General features: G+C 44.2%; 1 protein-coding gene across 1 annotated transcript in view; it reads left to right on the forward strand.

Moving 5' to 3' along the window:
• The first annotated feature begins 6379 nt into the window (after positions 1-6379).
• LOC110514654 overlaps positions 6380-27081 on the forward strand; it is a 49564-nt gene continuing 28862 nt past the window's right edge. Inside the window, exons 1-2 of the mRNA XM_036981802.1 lie at positions 6380-7112; positions 10464-10675. Coding sequence (XP_036837697.1) covers positions 6380-7112; positions 10464-10675 — 945 coding nt within the window. The remainder of the gene's footprint in view (positions 7113-10463; positions 10676-27081) is intronic.

The following is a 27081-nucleotide window of genomic DNA, read 5'->3' on the forward strand; positions in this document are numbered from 1 at the left end:
GAATTTACTGTACTGAAACAGCAGGGAGCAGGTCTCGAACCGTTGACCTTCTAGCCAGAAGTCCAGCGCGCTATTTACTGTGCCGCAAAAGCATGCTCGACCGGCAGAGTCGATATCCGCGCTTATTAACTCAGGGTCGTTACAGTACTAACATAAGTGGATGTGGCATTTCGGCCACTTTGTCAAAAAATCTAGTTGTGCTTGTTTTCTTAAGATACTGATAGAGGACTAGTGGTTAGAGGGGAGGCAGGTAGCCTAGTGGTTAGTGGGGGGGCAGGTAGCCTAGTGGTTAGTGGGGGGGCAGGTAGCCTAGTGGTTAGAGGGGAGGCAGGTAGGGTAGTGGTTAGAGGGGAGGCAGGTAGCCTAGTGGTTAGTGGGGGGGCAGGTAGCCTAGTGGTTAGAGGGGAGGCAGGTAGCCTAGTGGTTAGAGGGGAGGCAGGTAGCCTAGTGGTTAGTGGGGGGGGCAGGTAGCCTAGTGGTTAGTGGGGGGGCAGGTAGCCTAGTGGTTAGAGGGGGGGCAGGTAGCCTAGTGGTTAGAGGGGGGGCAGGTAGCCTAGTGGTTAGAGGGGGGGCAGGTAGCCTAGAGGTTAGAGGGGGGGCAGGTAGCCTAGTGGTTAGAGCGTTGGGCCAGTAACCGACAAGGTACAAATCTGTCGTTCTGCCCCTGAACAAGGCAGTTAACCCACTGTTCCTAGGCCGTAATTGTACATTTTGTTCTTAACTGACTTGCCTAGTTAAATAAAGGTTAAATATATCTATATATTTTTTAAATAAAAAAATAAATAGAAGTAGGGTACTTTATTTTGCCCCGTTGGATGTGGAAGTTGGATCTCTTTCAGTGTAAAAAAACAAAAGTTGCTTCCACTTCCCCCAGAAGGTCAATCAATCATATGATTTCCTGTTTGCAGTTTTTCAAAACTACCGACAAGTGCTAAGGCACTAGCTTTGCAGTTGAAATTATTGTTTTTGTAAAGCTAGCAATGACTGCTAGCAGATACCAGTAGACTTCCAATTGGTAGTTACATTCTTGTCCCATCGGTGCAACTCCCATACAGACTCGGGAGAGGCGAAGGTCAAGCGTCCGCCGAAACACAACCCAGCCAAGCCACACTGCTTCTTGACACAGTGCCAGCTTAACCAATGTGTCAGAGGAAACACCATACACCTGGTGACCATGTCAGTGTACACTGCACCAATCCCACCACAGGAGTTGCTAGTGTGCAATGGGACAAGTATATCCTTGCGGGACAAACCCTCCCCTAACCTGGACGACACAGCCAAATGTGCCCCATGGGTCTCCTGGTCGCTGCCAGCTGCAACGAGTCTGGACTCGAACCAGGATCTCCAGTGGCACAGCTAGCACAGTGCCTTAGATCACTGCGCCACTCCAGAGTCCCTTTTGCAGTTACATTTATGGAATTTATACATCTTAAGACTAAAACGCCTGATTTCGGGCACTAGATTCGCTGGAATTACGGATAATATGTTTACAATACTTATTTTATTGATATCCCACCGGTTAATAAGTCAGAACACCATAAAATAGAGGAATATATTATATGTGTGACATTCAACAAAATAAAATGGAGTCTGGGATCTTGGTTGAACAAGAGGGAGTTTTCTCTACACCCTGCGCAGTCGGTGCACTGCAGAGCTGCGGGTTTGCATTATGGTTTGCATGCGAGCTCCCGTGCTGTCAAAGTGCTGTCTGTAGTGGATTTTCTTATTTGTCTATTTGCACATTCCTTTCCAGTAGGCTAATAATAGCCTAGTAAACTAGGCAAGAAAGATCGACAAAAAAATGACATAATCTGCTTATTCCTCCGTTTTATTATTGTTTCAACACAACAGCTTTTGTAGCGCACAGAATCCTTAAAGGGATACTTCAGGATTTTAGCGTTATCGCAATGACTGGAAGTCTACTAGTATCTGCTAGCAGTCATTGCTCTAAAGCTAGTTAGCTTTGGGTCACGAAACTACCTCTAACTTTCCTTCATACTGGACACAGAAAGATAAATATGGTATAAATATGCTGCTGCTCCAGTTTCAACTGTTCTGCCTGCGGCTATGGAACCCTGACCTGTTCACCGGACGTGCTACCTGTCCCAGACCTATTATTTGACCATGCTGGTCATTTATGAACATTTGAACATCTTGGCCATGTCCTGTTATAATCTCCACCCGGCACAGCCAGAAGAGGACTGGCCCACCCCACATAGCCTGGTTCCTCTCTAGGTTTTGGCCTTTCTATGGAGTTTTTCCTAGCCACCGTGCTTCAACACCTGCATTGCTTGCTGTTTGGGGTTTCAGGCTGGGATTCTGTACAGCAGTACGAAGGGCTATATAAATACATTTGATTTTGATTTATCCACGAGTTCATAAAGGGCCTCATTGCCAAAATCTCAAAGTATCCCTTTAAGTTCCATCACTGCTAGTATATTAACAAATATCTCATCCACTCCTTCACAACCCGGGTGCCTGCTGTGCTGTCTTCTCCATTAATCATTATTTATGTAACAACATCTTTGGCTTTCAAACAAATTCATGTTAACTTAAAAAAAAAAAAATTGACAAACATAACATATGTTATTCTAATAGGATAAATACATTGAATTACCAATTCACTAGTAACAAAGGAAGTTCCTCCTCTCCTCACAGTCCCTGGTTCCCCAATGCTCTCCCTCTCTGGCCAGTGTCCCACAGCGGAGGTGTTGGGTGGGGCAGTCTGAGCCAACCTCCTCCCAGTCCAGGCCTGGTTCTCCAGGGGTCCCGGTTCACCCACAGACAGAAGCCACTGAAAAAGCGTAGACCGGTCCACACATGGTCCGTCTGGGCCCCCTTTGAATCCCTCATTCTCTGGACGAGGAGCTGCTCATTCTCAAACAGCAGGCTGGTGAGGTCAGTGTAGTGCTTCCTGCAGTGATCCAGAGCCTCCTCCCACATCTTGTTCATCTGTACCAGGATCACATTCAGATCAAAGTACAAGAAAGGCTTTCTCTGATTGCACAGCCAATCAGCCACCAACATCCGGCTTCTTTACCTGCGGGATCAACTGAAACCAGCCACCCAGACAGCTGATGAAACTGAGGAGTATTTCTGTCTATAATAAAGCCCTTTTGTGGGGAAAAACTAATTCTGATTGGCTGCACCTTGATCCCCAGTGGGTGGGCCAGTCTCCCAAGTGAGTAGGCCTATGCCCTCCCAAACCTACCCATTGCTGCACCTCTGCCCAGTCAGGTGAAATCCATAGACTAGGGCCCTATTAATGAATTGAAATTGATTTCCTTATATGAACTGTAACTCAGTAAAATCGTTGAAATTGTTGCATGTTGCGTTTATATTTTTGTTCAGCATAGATGATTCGAGACAATGTCTTAAGTAGTTGAACATGTTATTACTCCAACCTTGTGAAAGTAACAAACTGACACGTTTTCATTTTCATCAAGGGTCACTTCCCTTCCCTCTACATTTCTTTGTTAGGTAAATCTCCTCTCTGCATCTCAGTCAAATGTTTTTCAGCCATGTAAAAACCCTTCAGACCTTTTTACAGCCAAGCCTGGGTTGGGCAGCAGCACGGCAGGGAAGATGTCCCCAAGTTAATTCCCCAAGGTCATGGATCATCGTAATTTATTCACTCTTCAGGCCTGTTGTCCTATTGTGTTTACTTGATCTGCCAGTGATGTAATCTCAGCAAAAAAAGAAACGTCCCTTTTTCAGAACCCTGTCTTTCAAAGAGAATTCGTAAAAATCCAAATAACTTCACAGATCTTCATTGTAAAGGGTTTAAACACGGTTCCCCATTCTTGTTCAATGAACCATAAACAATTAATGAACATGCACCTGTGGAATGGTTGTTAAGACAGTAATAGCTTCCAGACAGTAGGCAATTAAGGTCACAGTTATGAAAACTTAGGACACTAAAGAGGCCTTTCTACTGACCCTGAAAACACCAAAAGAAAGATGCCCCGGGTCCATGCTCATCTGCGTGAACGTGCCTTAGGCATGCTGCAAGGAGGCATGAGGACTGCAGAAGTGGCCAGGGCAACAAATTGCAATGTTCGTACTGTGAGACGCCGAAGACATCGCTACAGGGAGACAGGACGGACATCTTATTGTCCTCGCAGTGGCAGACCACGTGTCACAACACATGTTGACTCACCCTACTTGTAAAGAAATGCCATCCTCCTCTCGTTCATGGTGCTGAAATGGTCTGTCACTCTGTCAGACAATACACATTTTTAGTTTTTGTTGTCCTAGGCTACCTGGCTAAAATGCATCTAACTACATCTTCATCTTCTCAGGCCAGTATGGATAATTAAGTAAAACCACATGTCCAAATCCTTTTCTCCGTCCATGGAAGGGACCATTTTATCAGCTAGCTAGCCACCGGAGTACAACAACACAACGAGATGCAACAAAATATATATATTTCAATGATGTTTGGCTTGATGTGATGTGATTGGTCTGGCACTTTGTTTTGGTGTGCCAGGACCATTCACAGTTGAGCTCACTCAGTTTAGCTCAACACTGATTGGCTATTATTGTATTTTTTTTATTTTTATCAAGGGAGAACAAATGCTCACTGGCTTCCCTTGCATTCAATGCTCCAACAATATCATCCTATTTTTGGACCACAGAGCATCAGATAGATGGGCTACACATACAGACAGGGGGAGCTGTTTTACTCGCTCGGATGCTTTCTATGATGAGATACATACAGCCTCTTGCAAATTGAAGAAAAATTATGAAAACACAGAGAGATGAAAGATATATTATTTTATGTTTTTGTATTTTTTCGTGGAAATGTTTTCCCTTTGGGATCCATGAAAACTCGCCACTGTTAAAGAAAGCCTCTCTGATTGGTGGGCTGGGTGTACAAGTGAGCTGAGGAAGTCTCTCTGATTGGTGGGCTGGGTGTACAAGTGAGCTGAGGAAGTCTCTCTGATTGGTGGGCTAGGTGTACAAGTGAGCTGAGGAAGTCTCTCTGATTGGTGGGCTGGGTGTACAAGTGAGCTGAGGAAGTCTCTCTGATTGGTGGGCTAGGTGTACAAGTGAGCTGAGGAAGTCTCTCTGATTGGTGGGCTGGGTGTACAAGTGAGCTGAGGAAGTCTCTCTGATTGGTGGGCTGGGTGTACAAGTGAGCTGAGGAAGTCTCTCTGATTGGTGGGCTAGGTGTACAAGTGAGCTGAGGAAGTCTCTCTGATTGGTGGGCTGGGTGTACAAGTGAGCTGAGGAAGTCTCTCTGATTGGTGGGCTAGGTGTACAAGTGAGCTGAGGAAGTCTCTCTGATTGGTGGGCTGGGTGTACAAGTGAGCTGAGGAAGTCTCTCTGATTGGTGGGCTGGGTGTACAAGTGAGCTGAGGAAGTCTCTCTGATTGGTGGGCTGGGTGTACAAGTGAGCTGAGGAAGTCTCTCTGATTGGTGGGCTGGGTGTACAAGTCAGCTGAGGAAGTCTCTCTGATTGGTGGGCTGGGTGTACAAGTGAGCTAAGGAAGTATCTCTGATTGGTGGGCTGGGTGTACAAGTGAGCTGAGGAAGTCTCTCTGATTGGTGGGCTGCGTGTGCGGGTGAGCTCAAACCAAACAATAGAGTCACTCTGATCCATGACCTGGGGGATTTAACTGGGGACCATCCTCTCTGTTCTTCTGCTGCTCAACCCAGACCAACCTAGACCAGACCCACCCAGACCAGACCCATCCAGACAAACCTAGACCAGACCCACCCAGACCAACCTAGACCAGACCCATCCAGACAAACCTAGACCAGACCCACCCAGACCAGCCCAACCCAGACCTACCTAGAGCAACCCAGACAAACCTAGACCAGACCCACCCAGACCGGCCCAACCCAGACCTACCTAGAGCAACCCAGGGTCTTTGCATGGCTGGAAACATTTGACTGAGAGGCAGTGAGGAGATTTACCTAATGAAGGACTGTAGAGGGAAGGGAAGTGACCTAGAGAGAGAGAGAGAAAGAAAGAGAAGGGGGGGGCACATTAGTTTTGCATCGTCCCCACTGGGCCATTCTATTGGGGGGGGATACCCAATGATGGAAATCAAATGAGCCTTCCACCCAGTAAGAGAGGGAGGGAGAGACAGAGTGAGTGAGAAGGGGGAGAAAGTGAATGTTTGAGAGAGAGAGAGAGAGAGAGAGAGAGAGAGAGAGAGATGTGGGTAGTGGCAGCAGAAGGGCCAGTGTTTACAGGTGAGTTAGGGAAGTGTTCTCATTGGTGGGTTGGGTGTACAGGTGAGTTAATGAATCCTCTCTGATTGGTTTGCTTTGTGTGTAGAGGTGAGCCAAGGAAGCGCCCGGTAGTTGGTGATCATAAGAGCAGCAGCAGGGTCAACTCCACTCCACACTGACTGAGTACTGGGACATCATGCAGAGGAAGAGTAGCTCCACTGGGCTCCTCATCACTGCTCTGTCTGTAGTAGTCTCTGGTCTTACCAAACAGTTCTACTATGTGGATAAACAACTGACCTGGCAAGGAGCTCAGCAGTACTGCAGAGAGAAATACATTGACCTGGCCTTCATCACCGACCAGGAGGAAGCAGAGCTGTTCTCCAACGTCTTAACTTCTGAATTCAACTGGATTGGTTTGACTTGGATCGGTCTGTACAGAGAGACCAATGACTCAACAGAGTGGAAGTGGTCTGGAGGGTGGAACTCAACATTCAGGTTCTGGAGTAAAGGCCTGCCAAACCATCTTATTGTCAACCAGGACTGTGTCGGTGTGATAACGGGTGAGATGGCTGACAGCTTGTGCCAACAAAGAAACCCTTTCTGGTGCTTTGATGTGAACGTGGTCCTGGTTCAGAAAAACAAGACGTGGGAGGAGGCTCTGGAGCACTGCAGGAAACACTACACTGACCTCACCAGCCTGCTGTCTGAGAATGAGCAGCTCCTCGTCCAGAGAATTATGAATTCAAAGGGGGTCCAGACGGACCATGTGTGGACCGGTCTACGCTTTTTCAGTGGTTTCTGGTTGTGGGTGAATGGAGACCCCCTGGAGTACGAGGCCTGGACCGGGGGGAGGCTGCCCCACTGCCCCGCCCAACACCTCCGCTGTGGGACCCTGCCCAGAGAGGGAGAGCTTTGGGGAATCAAGGACTGTGAGGAGATGAGGAACTTCCTCTGTTACTAGTGATTTGGTAATTCAATAGGATAGCAAGCTTTACCGCTAATGAAATAACATTTTGTTTTAAATAAATTGTCTTTTTTTTTTATAACATTTAAAATGTCATCTATATTTCCAATTTAAATAATAAAGTTGAAAGTATTTATTTATTAGGATCTATTTTAACACATCATAACAATCTTCCTAAAACTAAACATACAAAGCAGGGTTGGGGTCAATTCAAATTGGAGTCAATTCAGGAAGTGATTTTTTAAAACTAAAATTGAAAAATATTTGAAATTAATGTATTTTATTTTTCAGTTCATTGAAAAATCTTTGAAAATAGATACTGAATTTGAATTTCAGTTTTTTTTAACAAATTAACAGACTTGAATTCGAATTTACCCGACCCTGATACTAGCATACAAACACTGTCAGTGGTGGATATGAAGTGCTTGAGAGAAAAGGCATGTTGATTACTACTCCTTCATGGATTTATTGGTGAGAAACAAGGAGTGGTGTGAAATTCAGATTTTAACAAACTACATATTTAGAGGTCTCGTTTTACCAGTGTTGTGATGTTATCGTCTATATATTCAAATATTTAACTCATGTATTTGCAGTTCATAATCTGTGTTTTTGTAGTTTCCACAATATTATCTTGCTTTGGAAGCTACATGTATGTACGTATGTATGTATTGATATGATAATAAAACAGAAAGGGAAACCAAAGTACTTATTCTCATGGGTTTTTCTGACCAAAAAAATGTGTTGTGTTTACTGTTGCTGACTGAACTAATAATTCTACACAGTTTTAGAGACACAAGGAGGGTAAATGGTACCGCAGGTCTGTCATCAGGCTATGGGATGTGTGAGATAATCGGCAGCATTAGTTCCTGTGCTTGGGTCTTCCTCACTGGTTATTTGGACGAATCAGGATTGGGCAAAGGCGGTGCTTAAACTGGGGGTGGGGATTTCTAGCCCATGTGTGATAAATACAGGTGAAATTATCAGAAGGGGAGGGGCTTTGCCTTACAGTTTCCTTTTGCGAGGGTGGAGACTTCTCAATCCGTAAATCTCCATTTCTAACACGTTTGTTCCCAGAATTTAATCGACCATCTGACCCAACTATGTAAGATTTTAGTTCTGATTGAACCGAGATGAAGGTTAAGGTAAAGTAATGTTGGGTTGTAATGCTCTCCTCCCACCCCTAGATGTCCCTGGTGGTTATGGTGCCGTACTGTATGTCTGCTGTCTTTCGTGCTCCAACCCAACGACGACAAGTATTTATATAATCCTGCTACCAGTCACTTTACTATAGCCCTTTTCCGCGTATCATGACACACTGACACACTAACACCCACACACACACACGCACGCACGCACACACACACACACACGATGCTGCCATACTGTTTCCTATTATTATTATTAATCCTGCTACCAGTCACTTTCTCCTAATCCCTGTCTACATGTACATATCTACCTCAACACTCCAGTATCCCTGTCTACATGTACATATCTACCTCAACACTCCAGTATCCCTGTCTACATGTACATATCTACCTCAATACTCCAGTATCCCTGTCTACATGTACATATCTACCTCAACACTCCAGTATCCCTGTCTACATGTACATATCTACCTCAACACTCCAGTATCCCTGTCTACATGTACATATCTACCTCAATACTCCAGTATCCCTGTCTACATGTACATATCTACCTCAATACTCCAGTATCCCTGCACATTGTAAATGTGCTACAGGCCCTGACCCTGTATATAACTTCCTCTGTTTTGTTATTGAATACTGCTGTTGGGGGCTGGCAAGTTAAAGCTGTAGGTCTACTGGTGCATGTCATGTGACACATACAACTTGAAACTTAGATATTTGGACCTGGTATAAACGGTAAGGGTTAGGGCCAGAGCCAGGGTAATGGTAAGGTTTAGGGCCAGGGTAACGGTAAGGGTTAGGGCCAGATCCAGGGTAACGGTAATGGTTAGGGCCAGGGTAACGGTAAGGGTTAGGGCCAGATCCAGGGTAACGGTAATGGTTAGGGCCAGGGTAACGGTAAGGGTTAGGGCCAGAGCCAGGGTAACGGTAATGGTTAGGGCCAGGGTAACGGTAAGGGTTAGGGCCAGAGCCAGGGTAACGGTAATGGTTAGGGCCAGGGTAACGGTAATGGTTAGGGCCAGGGTAACGGTAAGGTTTAGGGCCAGAGCCAGGGTAACGGTAAGGTTTAGGGCCAGAGCCAGGGTAACGGTAAGGGTTAGGGCCAGAGCCAGGGTATCGGTAAGGTTTAGGGCCAGAGCCAGGGTAACGGTAAGGGTTAGGGCCAGATCCAGTGTAACGGTAAGGTTTAGGGCCAGAGCCAGGGTAACTGTAAGGGTTAGGGCCAGAGCCAGGGTAACGGTAAGGTTTAGGGCCAGAGCCAGGGTAACGGTAAGGTTTAGGGCCAGAGCCAGGGTAACGGTAAGGGTTAGGGCCAGAGCCAGGGTAACGGTAAGGTTTAGGGCCAGAGCCAGCGTTAGGTTAATCTTGTTTCTAGACACTTCTGCCCAAATGTGCCAAGAGTCTGGTGTACCAACAGGTCAGACAATACAGGAAGACCTGGAAAAGCACATAGTCATTGGCTTAATAGGCTAAATCTACCAACCACTCATCTCCCACAACACCTTCCCCTTAACCTAATTTAGCAGGCATGAAAGAAACGCCCGAGTGGAGTTCCCACATCCATTTTTTTCAGTTTGACGCTGTGTTGTGTTTTAATGCTCTCCTTCCACCACTAGATGTCTCTGGTGGACCTGAGATAAAGGGTCAGGTATAAGACCTGAGACAGCGTTTGGGTTCGGTGGTGATGATAACGTGTGCTGTGTTGTGTGTTGTAATGTTCTCCTCTCACCACTAGATGTCTCTGGTGGACCTGAGATAAAGGGTCAGGTATAAGACCTGAGACAGCGTTTGGGTTCAGTGGTGATGATAACGTGTGCTGTGTTGTGTGTTGTAATGCTCTCCTCTCACCACTAGAGGTCTCTAGTGGACCTGTGAAGGAAGCTCGTGGAAGCAGCCAAGTTCATCACCAGGGCCCCTATTCATAAAATTAGCATCCCAAATGGCACCCTATTCCCTATTTAGTGCACTACATTGGACCAGGACCATTCGATACGCAGCAAAGCATCTCAGATTAAAAGTGCTGATCTTGGATCAGTTTGACCATTTAATTATTATTGAGATTACATGGACAGGCGGGTTGGGTTACTGGACAAACTTTTACATTTGGATGATTAACTGATTGATTGATTGTCTGACTGACTGAGATCTCTCTACTCTACCTGTGAGTGTAGCTGGGGACCTGTCTGCCCAGTACGATCAGTACTCCCCAACGGAGGTTCTACTGAGGCCAGGGGTCAGCCATGGTGCCCGGACCAAGGTGGACCACACCCCCGTCCACATGGCTGCTCCAGGTACAGCCTCCCTCTACATGGCTGCTCCAGGTACAGCCTCCCTCCACATGGCTGCTCCAGCAGGGACAGGCATCGTAGAGGTCCTGCTCCAGGTACAGCCTCCCTCCACATGTCTGCTCCAGCAGGGACAGGCATCATAGAGGTCCTGCTCCAGGTACAGCCTCCCTCCACATGGCTGCTCCAGGTACAGCCTCCCTCTACATGGCTGCTCCAGGTACAGCCTCCACATGGCTGCTCCAGGTACAGCCTCCCTCCACATGGCTGCTCCAGGAACAGCCTCCCTCTACATGGCTGCTCCAGGTACAGCCTCCCTCCACATGGCTGCTCCAGCAGGGACAGGAATCTTAGAGGTCCTGCTCCAGGTACAGCCTCCCCCCACATGGTTGACTGTCTATTTAACCAGGTGAGTCCTATTTAGATTTCAATGTTTATTTTTCAAGGGAGCCCTGACTGAGAGAATCAGTAAACAGTTACACAAGTTACACCCCCCCCACTCTAAACCAGTGGTTCCCAAACTTTTTAAAGCCCCTTACCCTTACCTTCAAACATTCAACTTCCAGCTGCGTACCCCCTCTAGCATCAGGGTCAGCGCACTCTCAAATGTTGTTTTTTTGCCATCATGTTAAGCCTGCCACACACACACACACTATACGATACATTAATTAAACATAAGAATGAGTGTGAATTTTTGTCACAACTCGGCTCATGGGAATTGACAAAGAGCTCATAGGACCAGGGCACAAATAATAATAATCAATAATTTTGCTCTTTTTTTTAATCATCTTACATATAAAACCTTATTTGTTAATCGAAAATGTGAATAACTCACCACAGGTTAATGAGAAGGGTATGCTTGAAGGATGCACATAACTCTGCAATGTTGGGTTGTATTGGAGAGAGTCTCAGTCTTAAATCATTTTCCACACACAGTCTGTGCCTGTATTTAGTTTCACGCTAGTGAGAGCCGAGAATCCACTTTCACATAGGTACGTGGTTGCTAAGGGCATCAGCGCGATTTGCCAAAGCAGGATACATCATACAATGATGGAAAGGCCTGTGCGTTGTCTCGCACATTGAATATAGTTGCAGAGTGTCCCCTGTAATCCTAGATTCAGATCATTCAGGCGGGAAAAAACTACTCCTAGATAGGCCAGTCGTGTGAGAAACTCATCATGCAAGCTGTCAGACAAATGAAAATGATGGTCTGTAAAGAAACCTTTAAGCTTGTCTCTCAATTCAAAATAACGTTGATAACCAGCGCACCTCTCTCTGTATGTTTTAAAGTGTTACATGGTCGTTGCCCATATCACTGCATAGTGCAGAAAATACACGAGAGATCAGGGCTTTAACAAAGTTCAGGGCTTTAACAAAGTTAACAATTTTCACTGTAGTGTCCAAAACATATTTCCTTGGCAGTAAGAGCCTCTCGCTGAATGCTGCAGTGTACCCAAGTGTCGTCGGGAGCAACTGCTTGCACGCGCGTTACCACTCCACTATGTCTCCCTGTCATGGCTTTTGCGTTAGTACAGATACCAACACATCTTGACCACCAAAGTCCATTTGATGTCACAAAGCTGTCCAGTACTTTAAAAATATCCTCGCCTGTTGTCCTGGTTTCCAGTGGTTTGCAGAAGAGGGTGTTTTCTTTAATTGACCCCATATAAACGTAACGGACATATACCAGGAGTTGTGTCAGGCCCGCCACGTCTGTTGACTCATCCAGCTGTAACGCATATAATTCACTGGCTTGTATGTGAAGCAGTAATTGTTTCAAAACATCGCCTGCCATGTCACTGCTGCGTCGTGAAACAGTGTCGTTTGATGAAGGCATTGTCTTAATCGTTTTTTTGGCCTTTTCCCCCAGTATTGTCCAGCCATATCCGCGGCAGCAGGAAGAATGAAGTCCTCCACAATAGTATGGGGCTTGCCTGTCCTGTGCCACACGGTAGCTCACCATATAAAACACTTCTAGACCCTTCTTATTAATGGTATCTGTTGCTTTTATACGTCTTACTACTCAAAAGTAATCTTTTAATTCTCGCTCAAAAAAACTCCTGGGGCTTATTTTTCAAATTGGCACGATTTGTTTCTAAATGTCTGCTCAAGAGTAAAGGTTTCATTGAGTTGTGAGATAGTACTTTTTTAAAATTTTTTACATATAACACTGTGTTTGAGGAAAGGCACTACTCCCATTATAAGTGAACCCCAAATCAATGTAGTTCTCGTCATATTTGCGCCTCTCCGCTGGTCCAACGTCCCTGTCTGTTGTTCGGTGCTTTCCTGGGTAAAGGGGCAGGAGCTCTTCAGCTGCATCAGATTCACAACTGTCAGTGTCCATGCTAGCTGGGCTAACAACATGTAGAATTACTGATGCTAGCTGGGCTAACAACAAATGTAGAATTACTGATGCTAGCTGGGCTAACAACATGTAGAATTACTGATGCTAGCTGGGCTAACAACATGTAGAATTACTGATGCTAGCTGGGCTAACAACAAATGTAGAATTACTGATGCTAGCTGGGCTAACAACAAAATGTAGAATTACTGATGCCTGCTGGGCTAACAACAAAATGTAGAATTACTGGTGCTAGCTGGGCTAACAACATGTAGAATTACTGATGCTAGCTGGGCTAACAACAAATGTAGAATTACTGATGCTAGCTGGGCTAACAACAAATGTAGAATTACTGATGCTAGCTGGGCTAACAACAAATGTAGAATTACTGGTGCTAGCTGGGCTAACAACAAATGTAGAATTACTGGTGCTAGCTGGGCTAACAACAAATGTAGAATTACTGGTGCTAGCTGGGCTAACAACAAATGTAGAATTACTGATGCTTGCATTGGATGTTGTTGTGGAAGCAGAACAACTTGTGTTGTCGACAGGTGCAGGTGCAGTACTGCACTACCAGTAGAGCTGGTATGTGTCTCTATGGACGCCTGTCTCTATTTGCGCCTCTCCGCTGGTCCAACGTCCCTGTCTGTTGTTCGGTGCTTTCCTGGGTAAAGGGGCAGGAGCTCTTCGGCTGCATCAGATTCACAACTGTCAGTGTCCATGCTAGCTGGGCTAACAACAAATGTAGAATTACTGATGCTAGCTGGGCTAACAACAAATGTAGAATTACTGATGCTAGCTGGGCTAACAACATGTAGAATTACTGATGCTAGCTGGGCTAACAACAAATGTAGAATTACTGATGCTAGCTGGGCTAACAACATGTAGAATTACTGATGCTAGCTGGGCTAACAACAAATGTAGAATTACTGATGCTAGCTGGGCTAACAACATGTAGAATTACTGATGCTAGCTGGGCTAACAACAAATGTAGAATTACTGATGCTAGCTGGGCTAACAACAAATGTAGAATTACTGATGCTAGCTGGGCTAACAACATGTAGAATTACTGATGCTAGCTGGGCTAACAACAAATGTAGAATTACTGGTGCTAGCTGGGCTAACAACAAATGTAGAATTACTGATGCTAGCTGGGCTAACAACATGTAGAATTACTGATGCTAGCTGGGCTAACAACAAATGTAGAATTACTGATGCTTGCATTGGATGTTGTTGTGGAAGCAGAACAACTTGTGTCGTCGACAGGTGCAGGTGTAGTACTGCACTACCAGTAGAGCTGGTATGTGTCTCTATAGACGCAAGCCTTACTTTAAAAAAAAACATTTATCAATTTTCAAATAAACGGAATGAGCTGCAGCTATGTTTGGCTATATACGGACCATTAGGGGAATTCCCGCGAGAGTAACGGTTAATGTGATTGGATGTTAATAATTTGACAAGGCTACCTGTATTTGACATTGTGTTGTTATTTTGTTGAACACTAGATGGTTTCATTTTATTTGGGGCAGTGAAATGAGGCTACTCATGGGAGAAAAAGACCTCACCCAAATGTATAGCCCCGTTGGAAAATATAAAAGGGACTGTTTGAAAATGTGAAGATTTATTTTTATAAAAAAAAAAAATGTGAATCACATTTTTATTTGGCATTACGTAACAACATAGTTAGTAGCTTATAATGCTCTTAATTAATATATATGTTTAATTTTACATATGAAAACATGTCAGAAATTATTCACAAAATAACAACGTTGTTTAATTCATTCATAAAACAACCTGACGTTCAAAAATTAATTGATGATGTTATGAATGAAAGAAAGGACTGTGAGATTCACGATTCAGATTCACCCGGACGACTTTGATGTCTGTCTAAAACTCCCGGCTCTGTTCAGACCTCCATTACAGAAGATCAGTGGTCATTCTACCATTACAGCCCCATTCCCCTGTGATCTCATGCCATCAGCAACAGTCGTCCACTGTCACAGGGCCACCGAGCTAATGCCATTAATAACTGCTGTTGCAGGGCCACCGAGCTAATGCTGTTATTAACTACACACTCATCCACTGTCATAGGGGATACGTTCATAATACCACCCTTTCCCCTATGTAGTGCACTACTTTTTAACCAGGACCCATAGGGTAGAATAGTAGAAAGACGGATCTCTAATAGGGCCCTGCGCAAAAGTAGTGCACTTTGTAGGGAATAGTGTGCCATTTGGGACATGCCCAGGGACTGTAGGGCCCCTGTAGGGAACAGGGAGCACAGGACAATGGCCCCATTGATCTCTCTGCTCTGCTGTAGCGTGTAGCATGGGATCCGCTGACGTCAATGACCCAGGCCTGCTGTACAGGGGACATTCTTTACTGCATAATGAATGTCCCAACTGTCTGGGACAGTAATGCTATATGTTGATGTTTTTGTTGTTGTTAATTGTTTATATTGATGAATGAATGAATGAGTGAGTGAGAAGACTTCTGCTCCTTCGTTCGAACAATTGATTGATTCATCAAGATCAATCGATGAAGTTTGATTCGATTGATCAAGATCAATTTGATGGATCAATAGATTGACTGACACCCCCCCCCCCCCTGCCTAGTTTATTAAAATAAAAAATATTCAAATTTTCTCAACGATCATAATCATTTTCCGGATGGGTGTAGACTTGAGAGAGGCAGTTTGTGTTATGACGATGTAAAGTTATTTTTTCTTTTTTTAAAAGGGGTATCACTTTGACCTGAAATTATACTTACAGAATGCACCTTTAATCCATAACCTTCTGAAATATGTCTTCCTGCCTTTTAAATACTAACCTGTACCCTGTTTGCTGTGTATATTTGCACTAATGGATTGGTTTCTGTCCCGTGAGACATGAATGAGAGGAAGTGTGTATTTCACAGTGTTTAAATGTCAGAGGATGAGAATGGTGGGAACAGTGCAGCTGGTGCCTGGGCTTGTGGCAGTGTTATACATATGGACGGTGTCTCAAACGGCACCCTATTCCCTAGATAGTGCACTACTTTTGACCAGAGCCCATAGGGAATAGGGAGCCACTTAGAATGGGCCCATGGAATCCTCAGCCAGTGAAATAGACAGGTGTGACAAAGAGCTTTGATTCAGTGTTTGGTCTCCATCCTGTAATGTTTCACCTTGTTTGTTTTGATACAGCTCAAACATCACAGATGTGAGCGAAACCAAACCAACGTCAATACATTCAGCTAGTCAGACAGGAAACCAAACCAACGTCAATACATTCAGCTAGTCGGACAGGAAACCAACGTCAATACATTCAGCTAGTCAGACAGGAAACCAACGTCAATACATTCAGCTAGTCGGACAGGAAACCAACGTCAATACATTCAGCTAGTCAGACAGGAAACCGACGTCAATACATTCAGCTAGTCAGACAGGAAACCAACATCAATACATTCAGCTAGTCGGACAGGAAACCAACGTCAATACATTCAGCTAGTCAGACAGGAAACCGACGTCAATACATTCAGCTAGTCAGACAGGAAACCAACGTCAATACATTCAGCTAGTCAGACAGGAAACCAAACCAACGTCAATACATTCAGCTAGTCGGACAGGAAACCGACGTCAATACATTCAGCTAGTCAGACAGGAAACCAACGTCAATACATTCAGCTAGTCAGACAGGAAACCGACGTCAATATATTCAGCTAGTCAGACAGGAAACCGACGTCAATACATTCAGCTAGTCGGACAGGAAACCAACGTCAATACATTCAGCTAGTCAGACAGGAAACCGACGTCAATACATTCAGCTAGTCGGACAGGAAACCAACGTCAATATATTCAGCTAGTCAGACAGGAAACCAACGTCAATACATTCAGCTAGTCGGACAGGAAACCAACGTCAATACATTCAGCTAGTCGGACAGGAAACCAACGTCAATACATTCAGCTAGTCGGACAGGAAACCAACGTCAATACATTCAGCTAGTCAGACAGGAAACCGACGTCAATACATTCAGCTAGTCAGACAGGAAACCGACGTCAATACATTCAGCTAGTCAGACAGGAAACCAACGTCAATACATTCAGCTAGTCGGACAGGAAACCAAACCAACGTCAATACATTCAGCTAGTCGGACAGGAAACCAACGTCAATATATTCAGCTAGTCAGACAGGAAACCGACGTCAATACATTCAGCTAGTCAGACAGGAAACCGACGTCAATACGTTCAGCTAGTCAGACAGGAAACCAACGTCAATACATTCAGCTAGTCAGACAGGAAACCAACGTCAATACATTCAGCTAGTCGGACAGGAAACCAAACCAACGTCAATACATTCAGCTAGTCAGACAGGAAACCGACGTCTATACATTCAGCTAGTCAGACAGGAAACCGACGTCAATACATTCAGCTAGTCAGACAGGAAACCGACGTCAATACATTCAGCTAGTCAGACAGGAAACCGACGTCAATACATTCAGCTAGTCGGACAGGAAACCAAACCAACGTCAATACATTCAGCTAGTCAGACAGGAAACTGACGTCAATACATTCAGCTAGTCGGACAGGAAACCGACGTCAATACATTCAGCTAGTCAGACAGGAAACCAACGTCAATACATTCAGCTAGTCAGACAGGAAACCGACGTCAATACATTCAGCTAGTCGGACAGGAAACCGACGTCAATACATTCAGCTAGTCGGACAGGAAACCGACGTCAATACATTCAGCTAGTCAGACAGGAAACCGACGTCAATATATTCAGCTAGTCAGACAGGAAACCAACGTCAATACATTCAGCTAGTCAGACAGGAAACCAACGTCAATACATTCAGCTAGTCTGACAGGAAACCAACGTCAATACATTCAGCTAGTCAGACAGGAAACCAACATCAATATATTCAGCTAGTCAGACAGGAAACCAACGTCAATACATTCAGCTAGTCAGACAGGAAACCGACGTCAATACATTCAGCTAGTCAGACAGGAAACCGACGTCAATACATTCAGCTAGTCGGACAGGAAACCAACGTCAATACATTCAGCTAGTCGGACAGGAAACCAACGTCAATACATTCAGCTAGTCGGACAGGAAACCGACGTCAATACATTCAGCTAGTCGGACAGGAAACCAACGTAGATACATTCAGCTTGTTAGACAGGAAACCAATGTCAATACATTCAGCTAGTCAGACAGGAAACCAACGTCAAAACATTCAACTAGTCGGACAGGAAACCAACGTCAAAACATTCAACTAGGCAGACAGGAAACTGACGTCAATACATTCAGCTAGTCGGACAGGAAACCGACGTCAATACATTCAGCTAGTCAGACAGGAAACCAACGTCAATACATTCAGCTAGTCAGACAGGAAACCGACGTCAATACATTCAGCTAGTCGGACAGGAAACCGACGTCAATACATTCAGCTAGTCGGACAGGAAACCGACGTCAATACATTCAGCTAGTCAGACAGGAAACCGACGTCAATATATTCAGCTAGTCAGACAGGAAACCAACGTCAATACATTCAGCTAGTCAGACAGGAAACCAACGTCAATACATTCAGCTAGTCTGACAGGAAACCAACGTCAATACATTCAGCTAGTCAGACAGGAAACCAACATCAATATATTCAGCTAGTCAGACAGGAAACCAACGTCAATACATTCAGCTAGTCAGACAGGAAACCGACGTCAATACATTCAGCTAGTCAGACAGGAAACCGACGTCAATACATTCAGCTAGTCGGACAGGAAACCAACGTCAATACATTCAGCTAGTCGGACAGGAAACCGACGTCAATACATTCAGCTAGTCGGACAGGAAACCAACGTAGATACATTCAGCTTGTTAGACAGGAAACCAATGTCAATACATTCAGCTAGTCAGACAGGAAACCAACGTCAAAACATTCAACTAGTCGGACAGGAAACCAACGTCAAAACATTCAACTAGGCAGACAGGAAATGGAACAATGTACTTTCACAGAATAGGTTTTGTGTGTGTGTGTGTGTAGGTGTGTGTGTGTGTGCGTGTATGTATCGTGCGCGCGTGTGTGTATTTGTGTGTGTGTGTGTGTGTGTGTGTGTGTGCATCTACAGGGACGTCTGGTGGACCTGATGACTGTTATTATTCCAGTCTGTCATTGACCTCCACATTGTGATCTGAGAACTCCACTTCTTACCAATGTTACACTTGTAAACCATTCTGATGCAGTGGTAACGTCTGTCATTCTCTGTGTTTTATACTGTTTAGTTTCTTCTTGTTTTAATGTTGGCAATTATTGTTTATTTAAGGTTTGCCATGTATTTCCAACTCAGAATGACCCTACGTTATCTTCTGTGTTGAATCAGAACAATGGGTCTTTTAGCATGGAATATGTTCTCACAAAAGGTGATGGCGTGGGGCTTTTTGTTGTGTGGCTATCATGCTATTGTAAACATGATCAGTGTGAGCTCTGCCCTGAGTCTCTCGCCCACAGACAGACACACGTTGGGAGAAGAGAGGTGGGGCGTTCCACCAATTAGGTTTGAGATGTGGAACTATTGATTTCCCCTCAGTTTAACATTCTGTCAAAAATAATGTTAAACTGAGTTAAAAAAACAACGTTTCCCATCTCAAGTGATTGAATAAAAAAAAAAAATGACTATAGTAAGTGCCTATTAAGTGCCAAGTAAAGTAACAGGGATCTCAGCCAACATTTAACCTTTAAATCCGCCATGAATCGCATTTTGACAAGGGAAATGGAAGCTTGTTGTTGTGTGGAACAGGGAGGGGAAATGGAAGCTTGTTGTTGTGTGGAACAGGGAGGGGAAATGGAAGCTTGTTGTTGTGTGGAACAGGGAGGGGCAATGGAAGCTTGTTGTTGTGTGGAACAGGGAGGGGAAATGGAAGCTTGTTGTTGTGTGGAACAGGGAGGGGAAATGGAAGCTTGTTGTTGTGTGGAACAGGGAGGGACAATGGAAGCTTGTTGTTGTGTGGAACAGGGAGGGGAAATGGAAGCTTGTTGTTGTGTGGAACAGGGAGGGGAAATGGAAGCTTGTTGTTGTGTGGAACAGGGAGGGGCAATGGTAGCTTGTTGTTGTGTGGAACAGGGAGGGGAAATGGAAGCTTGTTGTTGTGTGGAACAGGGAGGGGCAATGGAAGCTTGTTGTTGTGTGCAACAGGGAGGGGCAATGGAAGCATGTTGTTGTGTGGAACAGGGAGGGGAAATGGAAGCTTGTTGTTGTGTGGAACAGGGAGGGGCAATGGAAGCTTGTTGTTGTGTGGAACAGGGAGGGGAAATGGAAGCTTCAAATCAAATCAAATCAAATTTTATTTGTCACATACACATGGTTAGCAGATGTTAATGCGAGTGTAGCGAAATGCTTGTGCTTCTAGTTCCGACAATGCAGTAATAACAAGTAATCTAACAAACAATTCCAAAACTACTGTCTTGTACACAGTGTAAGGGGATAAAGAATATGTACATAAGGATATATGAATGAGTGATGGTACAGAGCAGCATAGGCAAGGTACAGTAGATGGTATCGGGTACAGTATGTACAAATGAGATGAGTATGTAAACAAAGTGGCATAGTATAGTATAAAGTGGCTAGTGATACATGTATTACATAAGGATACCGTCGATGATATAGAGTACAGTATATACGTATGCATATGAGATGAATAATGTAGGGTAAGTAACATTTATATAAGGTAGCATTGTTTAAAGTGGCTAGTGATATATTTACATCATTTCCCATCAATTCCCATTATTAAAGTGGCTGGAGTTGAGTCAGTGTCAGTGTGTTGGCAGCAGCCACTCAGTGTTAGTGGTGGCTGTTTAACAGTCTGATGGCCTTGAGATAGAAGCTGTTTTTCAGTCTCTCGGTCCCAGCTTTGATGCACCTGTACTGACCTCGCCTTCTGGATGATAGCGGGGTGAACAGGCAGTGGCTCGGGTGGTTGATGTCCTTGATGATCTTTATGGCCTTCCTGTGACATCGGGTGGTGTAGGTGTCCTGGAGGGCAGGTAGTTTGCCCCCGGTGATGCGTTGTGCAGACCTCACTACCCTCTGGAGAGCCTTACGGTTGAGGGCGGTGTTGTTGCTTGTTGTTGTGTGGAACAGGGAGGGGCAATGGAAGCTTGTTGTTGTGTGCAACAGGGAGGGGCAATGGAAGCTTGTTGTTGTGTGGAACAGGGAGGGGAAATGGAAGCTTGTTGTTGTGTGGAACAGGGAGGGGCAATGGAAGCTTGTTGTTGTGTGGAACAGGGAGGGGCAATGGAAGCTTGTTGTTGTGTGGAACAGGGAGGGGAAATGGAAGCTTGTTGTTGTGTGGAACAGGGAGGGGCAATGGAAGCTTGTTGTTGTGTGGAACAGGGAGGGGAAATGGAAGCTTGTTGTTGTGTGGAACAGGGAGGGGAAATGGAAGCTTGTTGTTGTGTGGAACAGGGAGGGGCAATGGAAGCTTGTTGTTGTGTGGAACAGGGAGGGGAAATGGAAGCTTGTTGTTGTGTGGAACAGGGAGGGGCAATGGAAGCTTGTTGTTGTGTGGAACAGGGAGGGGAAATGGAAGCTTGTTGTTGTGTGGAACAGGGAGGGGAAATTGAATGCAAGCTTCACAAAAAAAAAAGACAATAATTGTTAAAACATTTCTAGCCTGTCTAGTTATTGGTAACAGGGTCGACGTGTTGGGTAACAGAGTCAACGTGTTGGGTAACAGGGTTTGACGTGTTGGGTAACAGGGTTTGACATGTTGGGTAACAGGGTCGATGGGTTGGGTAACAGGGTTGACGTGTTGGGTAACAGGGTTGACATGTTGGGTAACAGGGTTCGACATGTTGGGTAACAGGGTCGACGTGTTGGGTAACAGGGTTGATGTGTTGGGTAACAGGGTTCGACATGTTGGGTAACAGGGTTGATGTGTTGGGTAACAGGGTTGACGTGTTGGGTAACAGGGTTGACGTGTTGGGTAACAGGGTTTGACATGTTGGGTAACAGGGTCGATGGGTTGGGTAACAAGGTTGACATGTTGGGTAACAGGGTTCGACATGTTGGGTAACAGGGTTGATGTGTTGGGTAACAGGGTTGACGTGTTGGGTAACAGGGTTGACGTGTTGGGTAACAGGGTTGACGTGTTGGGTAACAGGGTTGACGTGTTGGTTAACAGGGTCGATGGGTTGGGTAACAGGGTTTGACGTGTTGGGTAACAGTGTTGACGTGTTGGGTAACAGGGTTGACGTGTTGGGGAACAGGGTTGACGTGTTGGGGAACAGGGTTGACGTGTTGGGTAACAGGGTTGACGTGTTGGGTAACAGGGTTGACGTGTTGGGTAACAGAGTTGACGTGTTGGGTAACAGGGTCGACGTGTTGGGTAACAGGGTCGACGTGTTGGGTAACAGGGTCGACGTGTTGGGTAACAGGGTCGACGTGTTGGGTAACAGGGTTGACGTGTTGGGTAACAGGGTTGACGTGTTGGGTAACAGGGTTGACGTGTTGGGTAATAGAGTTGACGTGTTGGGGAACAGGGTTGACGTGTTGGGTAATAGAGTTGACGTGTTGGGGAACAGGGTTGACGTGTTGGGTAATAGAGTTGACGTGTTGGGTAACAGGGTTGACGTGTTGGGTAATAGAGTTGACGTGTTGGGTAACAGGTTTGCCGTGTTGGGTAACAGGGTCGGCGTGTTGGGTAACAGGGTCGGCGTGTTGGGTAACAGGGTCGGCGTGTTGGGTAACAGGGTCGGCGTGTTGGGTAACAGGGTCGGCGTGTTGGGTAACAGGGTCGGCGTGTGGTGCTCGACCCGTTCAGTTTTCTACCAGAAGATGTCCAAAAGCAGCTCACCTGTTTTACACTGTGATTTGACTATTAGATGTTTAATGTTTATTTAGAAAAACACATTTTAAAAAGAATAGTTTCACCATTTTAAAATTAGAGTTCAGTTCACTTTACCTTAAAATGAGGGATCGTTTTTTTTTTTTTTTTCTTAAAGTGAATCACTAATCACATTAAAAAAATAATAGTCTTCAGAAATGACTGTCAAATCGACACAATAACTAGGGCTTTACAATGATGTTTACAACGTTGAGAAATGTTGGAGTTAGGTGTTGAAAATCTTCCTGGAAGTCACAGCCCACTGGGTTCAGAACCTCATTTCAATGTGGATAACTGGGAGTCACAGCCCACTGGGTTCAGAACCTCATTTCAATGTGGATAACTGGGAGTCACAGCCCACTGGGTTCAGAACCTCATTTCAATGTGGATAACTGGGAGTCACAGCCCACTGGGTTCAGAACCTCATTTCAATGTGGATAACTGGGAGTCACAGCCCACTGGGTTCAGAACCTCATTTCAATGTGGATAACTGGGAGTCACAGCCCACTGGGTTCAGAACCTCATTTCAATGTGGATAACTGGGGAAATATTTGGTTGAGACGTTGATAAATGAGATTATAACTTATATTCACCTACTCAAAAAGACAGACAAAAGTTAGTTGAATTTCCAATATACTATCACTATGCTTTCAACCATCTAAAAACATACCAAATTCCAATGGAAAAACAATGTCTGATTTTTTAAAATGTAGTTGTCACCCAAATGTCTGTCACTGCACTTTCAACCATTTAAAAGCACAGCAAAGTTCAAACGGGAACACAATGTCAAATATTTTGTTTACAGAGGAGGACCTACGTTTCCATCTTCATCCTCTTCATTTTGTACATTACAAGGCAATCAGAGTAACTGAACAGCTGATGCTTTCCAAAGTACCGATGGAGTTGGGATGCTCTTCAAAATACTGCGGTCTTTTCTGTTCTAAGGACCAATGATTCATTCTTTATTTTTTGATGGATGGATACATTCTCAATTGTCATTTGAAATTACACATAGATGAGGGAAATGGAGAAATAGAGACTATGTCATAAGAGTTATTCCATCTCATTCATCTGTCAATGGGAGGTTTACCTTAATTAAGGTGGACAGAGATTTTTTCTTTAATGAGTCCGATGATGAAGAAAAGGCGGGAGATACAGAGGGAGAAGGTCAGATTCAGAGGCGAGTGAGCGAATCGCCACTACCATCGGTTCTATTGGCCAACGTGCAATCACTGGAAAACAAACTCAATGATCTACGGTCGAGACTAGCCTACCAACGGGACATTAAAAAACTGTAATATCATGTGTTTTACCCAGTCGTGGCTGAACGACGACACGGATAATATAGAGCTGGCTGGACAGAGTATCGGCAGGACAGAGCAGCTACGTCTGGTAAGATGAGGGGCGGGGTGGTGTGTTTATTTGTCAATAACTGCTGGTGCACCATGTCTAATATTAAAAAAGTCTTGAGGTATTGCTCGCCTGAGGTAGAGTATCTCATGATACGCTGTAGGACACACTATCTACCAAGAGAGTTCTCATCTATATTTTTCGTTGCCATTTATTTACCACCACAAACCGATGCTGGCATTAAGACCGAACTCAACAAGCTGTATAAGGATATAAACAAACAAGAAAATGCTCATCCAGAAGTGGCCCTCCTAGTGGCCGGGGACTTTAATGCAGGCAAACTTAAATCCATTTGACCTAATTTCTACCAGCAACCAGAGGGGGAAAAAAACCTCTAGTCCACCTTTACTCCACACACAGTGACGCATACAAAGCTCTCCCTCACCCTCCATTTGGCAAATCTGACTATAATTCTGTCCTCCTGATTCCTGCTTACAAGCAAAAACTAAAGCAGGAAGTACCAGGGACTCGCTCAACTCGGAAATGGTTAGACACTACAGGACTGTTGTGCTAGTACAGACTGGAATATGTTCCAGAATTCATCCAATGGCATTGAGGAGTATACCACCTCAGTCACCGGCTTCATCAATATGTGCATCGATGACGTCGCCCCCACAGTGACCGTACGTACATATCCCAACCAGAAGCCATGGATTACAGGCAACACCCGAACTGAGCTAAAGGCTACAGCTGCCGCTTTCAAGGAGCGGGACATTCATCCGGACACTTATAAGAAATCCCGCTATCCCCTCAGACGAACCATCAAACAGGCAAAGTGTCAATACAGGACTAATATTGAATCCTACTACACCGGCTCTGACGCTCGTCGGACGTGACAGGGCTTGCAAACTATTATAGACTACAAAGGGAAGCCCAGACGCAAGCTGCCCAGTAACGCGAGCCTACCAGACGAGCGAAATGCCTTTGTCGTGGAAATTATTACACAGTGACACTCAAACAGTGTTATACAGGGACACTCAAACAGGGACACAGGGACACAGGGATACAGGGACACTCAAACAGACAAGTTATAGTTGCATGATTTAGCATAATTAATTAATCATTACCGTTTTGTTTCATAACATGTGACAGACCAATACTGTTTCATGACATGTGACAGACCAACACCTCACGAGGCTTCTTTCTCTCTAAGCTGAAACCTTGAAACTGAGATATCTTTCGTTTGTTCTCAAAACACGGTTGTTCGTTTTCAAAACACGTTCTGGGCGTACTGCCAAATTGCAGCTACTGTGATAGGTGATTTGTACAGTCAGCCACTTGCATGAACACAGAAATTGCTTTATAGAACAGCACATGAATAGAACGCAGACATTATTTACAAGAAAAAGGCAAATGAAGAGAACACAGAAATGAGTAAAAAGTAAAAAGCACAAAATGTAAATGTCCCTTACATTCCATCCTCTTATCACTCGTGTGATAATAATCATAACATTTAAATGTAAGCGTTTAGATTTTAGCTTGATTAGATTTTTTTGATATTAATTAGGATCTCTTTTAGTCCACATTTGGACTAATCTTCCAAGAGTCTTCTATATCAGAATATTCTATACTCTATTAAAGTAAGGGAAATCAACACAGAAAAAACGCAGACGCTTCATCATTTCAAACCCTTCATTCTGGGTTGTACAATCCACTTCGTATGGTAATACTATCATCATAATAAAGGTAATACTTTATGAATGGGAGTTAGGATTTAAAAACTACACAACAAATCTGTAGATTCAGAGGGGAATATATTTCTTGATGTTATTAACCATTATTTATTTTCCATATTTCTTACCACAATCGGGTTGCATTGACCTACGTTTTCACTAACAAAAATTGTCAAAGACTCCAGTCACCCAAGTCATAGACTGTTCTCTCAGCTACCGCACGGCAAGTGGTACCGGAGCGCCAAGTCTAGGTCCAAAAGGCTCCTTAACAGCTTCTAACCCCAAGCTATAAGACTGCTGAACAATTAATCATATTAATTAATCATATTTGTTTTTACACTGCTGTTATTCGTTGTGTTTATCTATGCATTGTCACTTTACCCCTACCTACATGTACAAATTACCTCGACTAACCTGTACCCCTGCACATTGACTGGGTACCGGTACCCCCTGTATACAGCCTCGTTATTGTTATGTCATTTTATTGTTACTATTTATTTAAACAATGTACTTTAGTTTATTTAGTAAATATTTTCTTAACTCTATTTCTTGAACTGCATTGTGGGTTAAGGGCTTGTATAAGTCAGCATTTCACAGTAAGGTGAAATACTACACCTGTTGTATTCGGCACGTGACAAATAGTTTGATACTGCAGGACATCCTGCATATGATAACATCCTGTATATGATAACATCCTGTATATGATAACATCCTGCATATGATAACATCCTGTATATGATAACATCCTGCATATGATAACATCCTGTATATGATAACATCTACATATGATAACATCCTGTATATGATAACATCCTGTATATGATAACATCCTGTATATGATAACATCCTGCATATGATAACATCCTGTATATGATAACATCCTGCATATGATAACATCCTGTATATGATAACATCCTGCATATGATAACATCCTGTATATGATAACATCTACATATGATAACATCCTGTATATGATAACATCCTGCATATGATAACATCCTGTATATGATAACATCCTGTATATGATAACATCCTGCATATGATAACATCCTGTATATGATAACATCCTGTATATGATAACATCCTGTATATGATAACATCCTGCATATGATAACATCCTGCATATGATAACATCCTGTATATGATAACATCCTGTATATGATAACATCCTGTATATGATAACATCCTGTATATGATAACATCCTGTATATGATAACATCTA

Source organism: Oncorhynchus mykiss, chromosome 6 (genome assembly GCF_013265735.2).
Source record: "Oncorhynchus mykiss isolate Arlee chromosome 6, USDA_OmykA_1.1, whole genome shotgun sequence".
Classification (NCBI taxonomy): domain Eukaryota; kingdom Metazoa; phylum Chordata; class Actinopteri; order Salmoniformes; family Salmonidae; genus Oncorhynchus; species Oncorhynchus mykiss.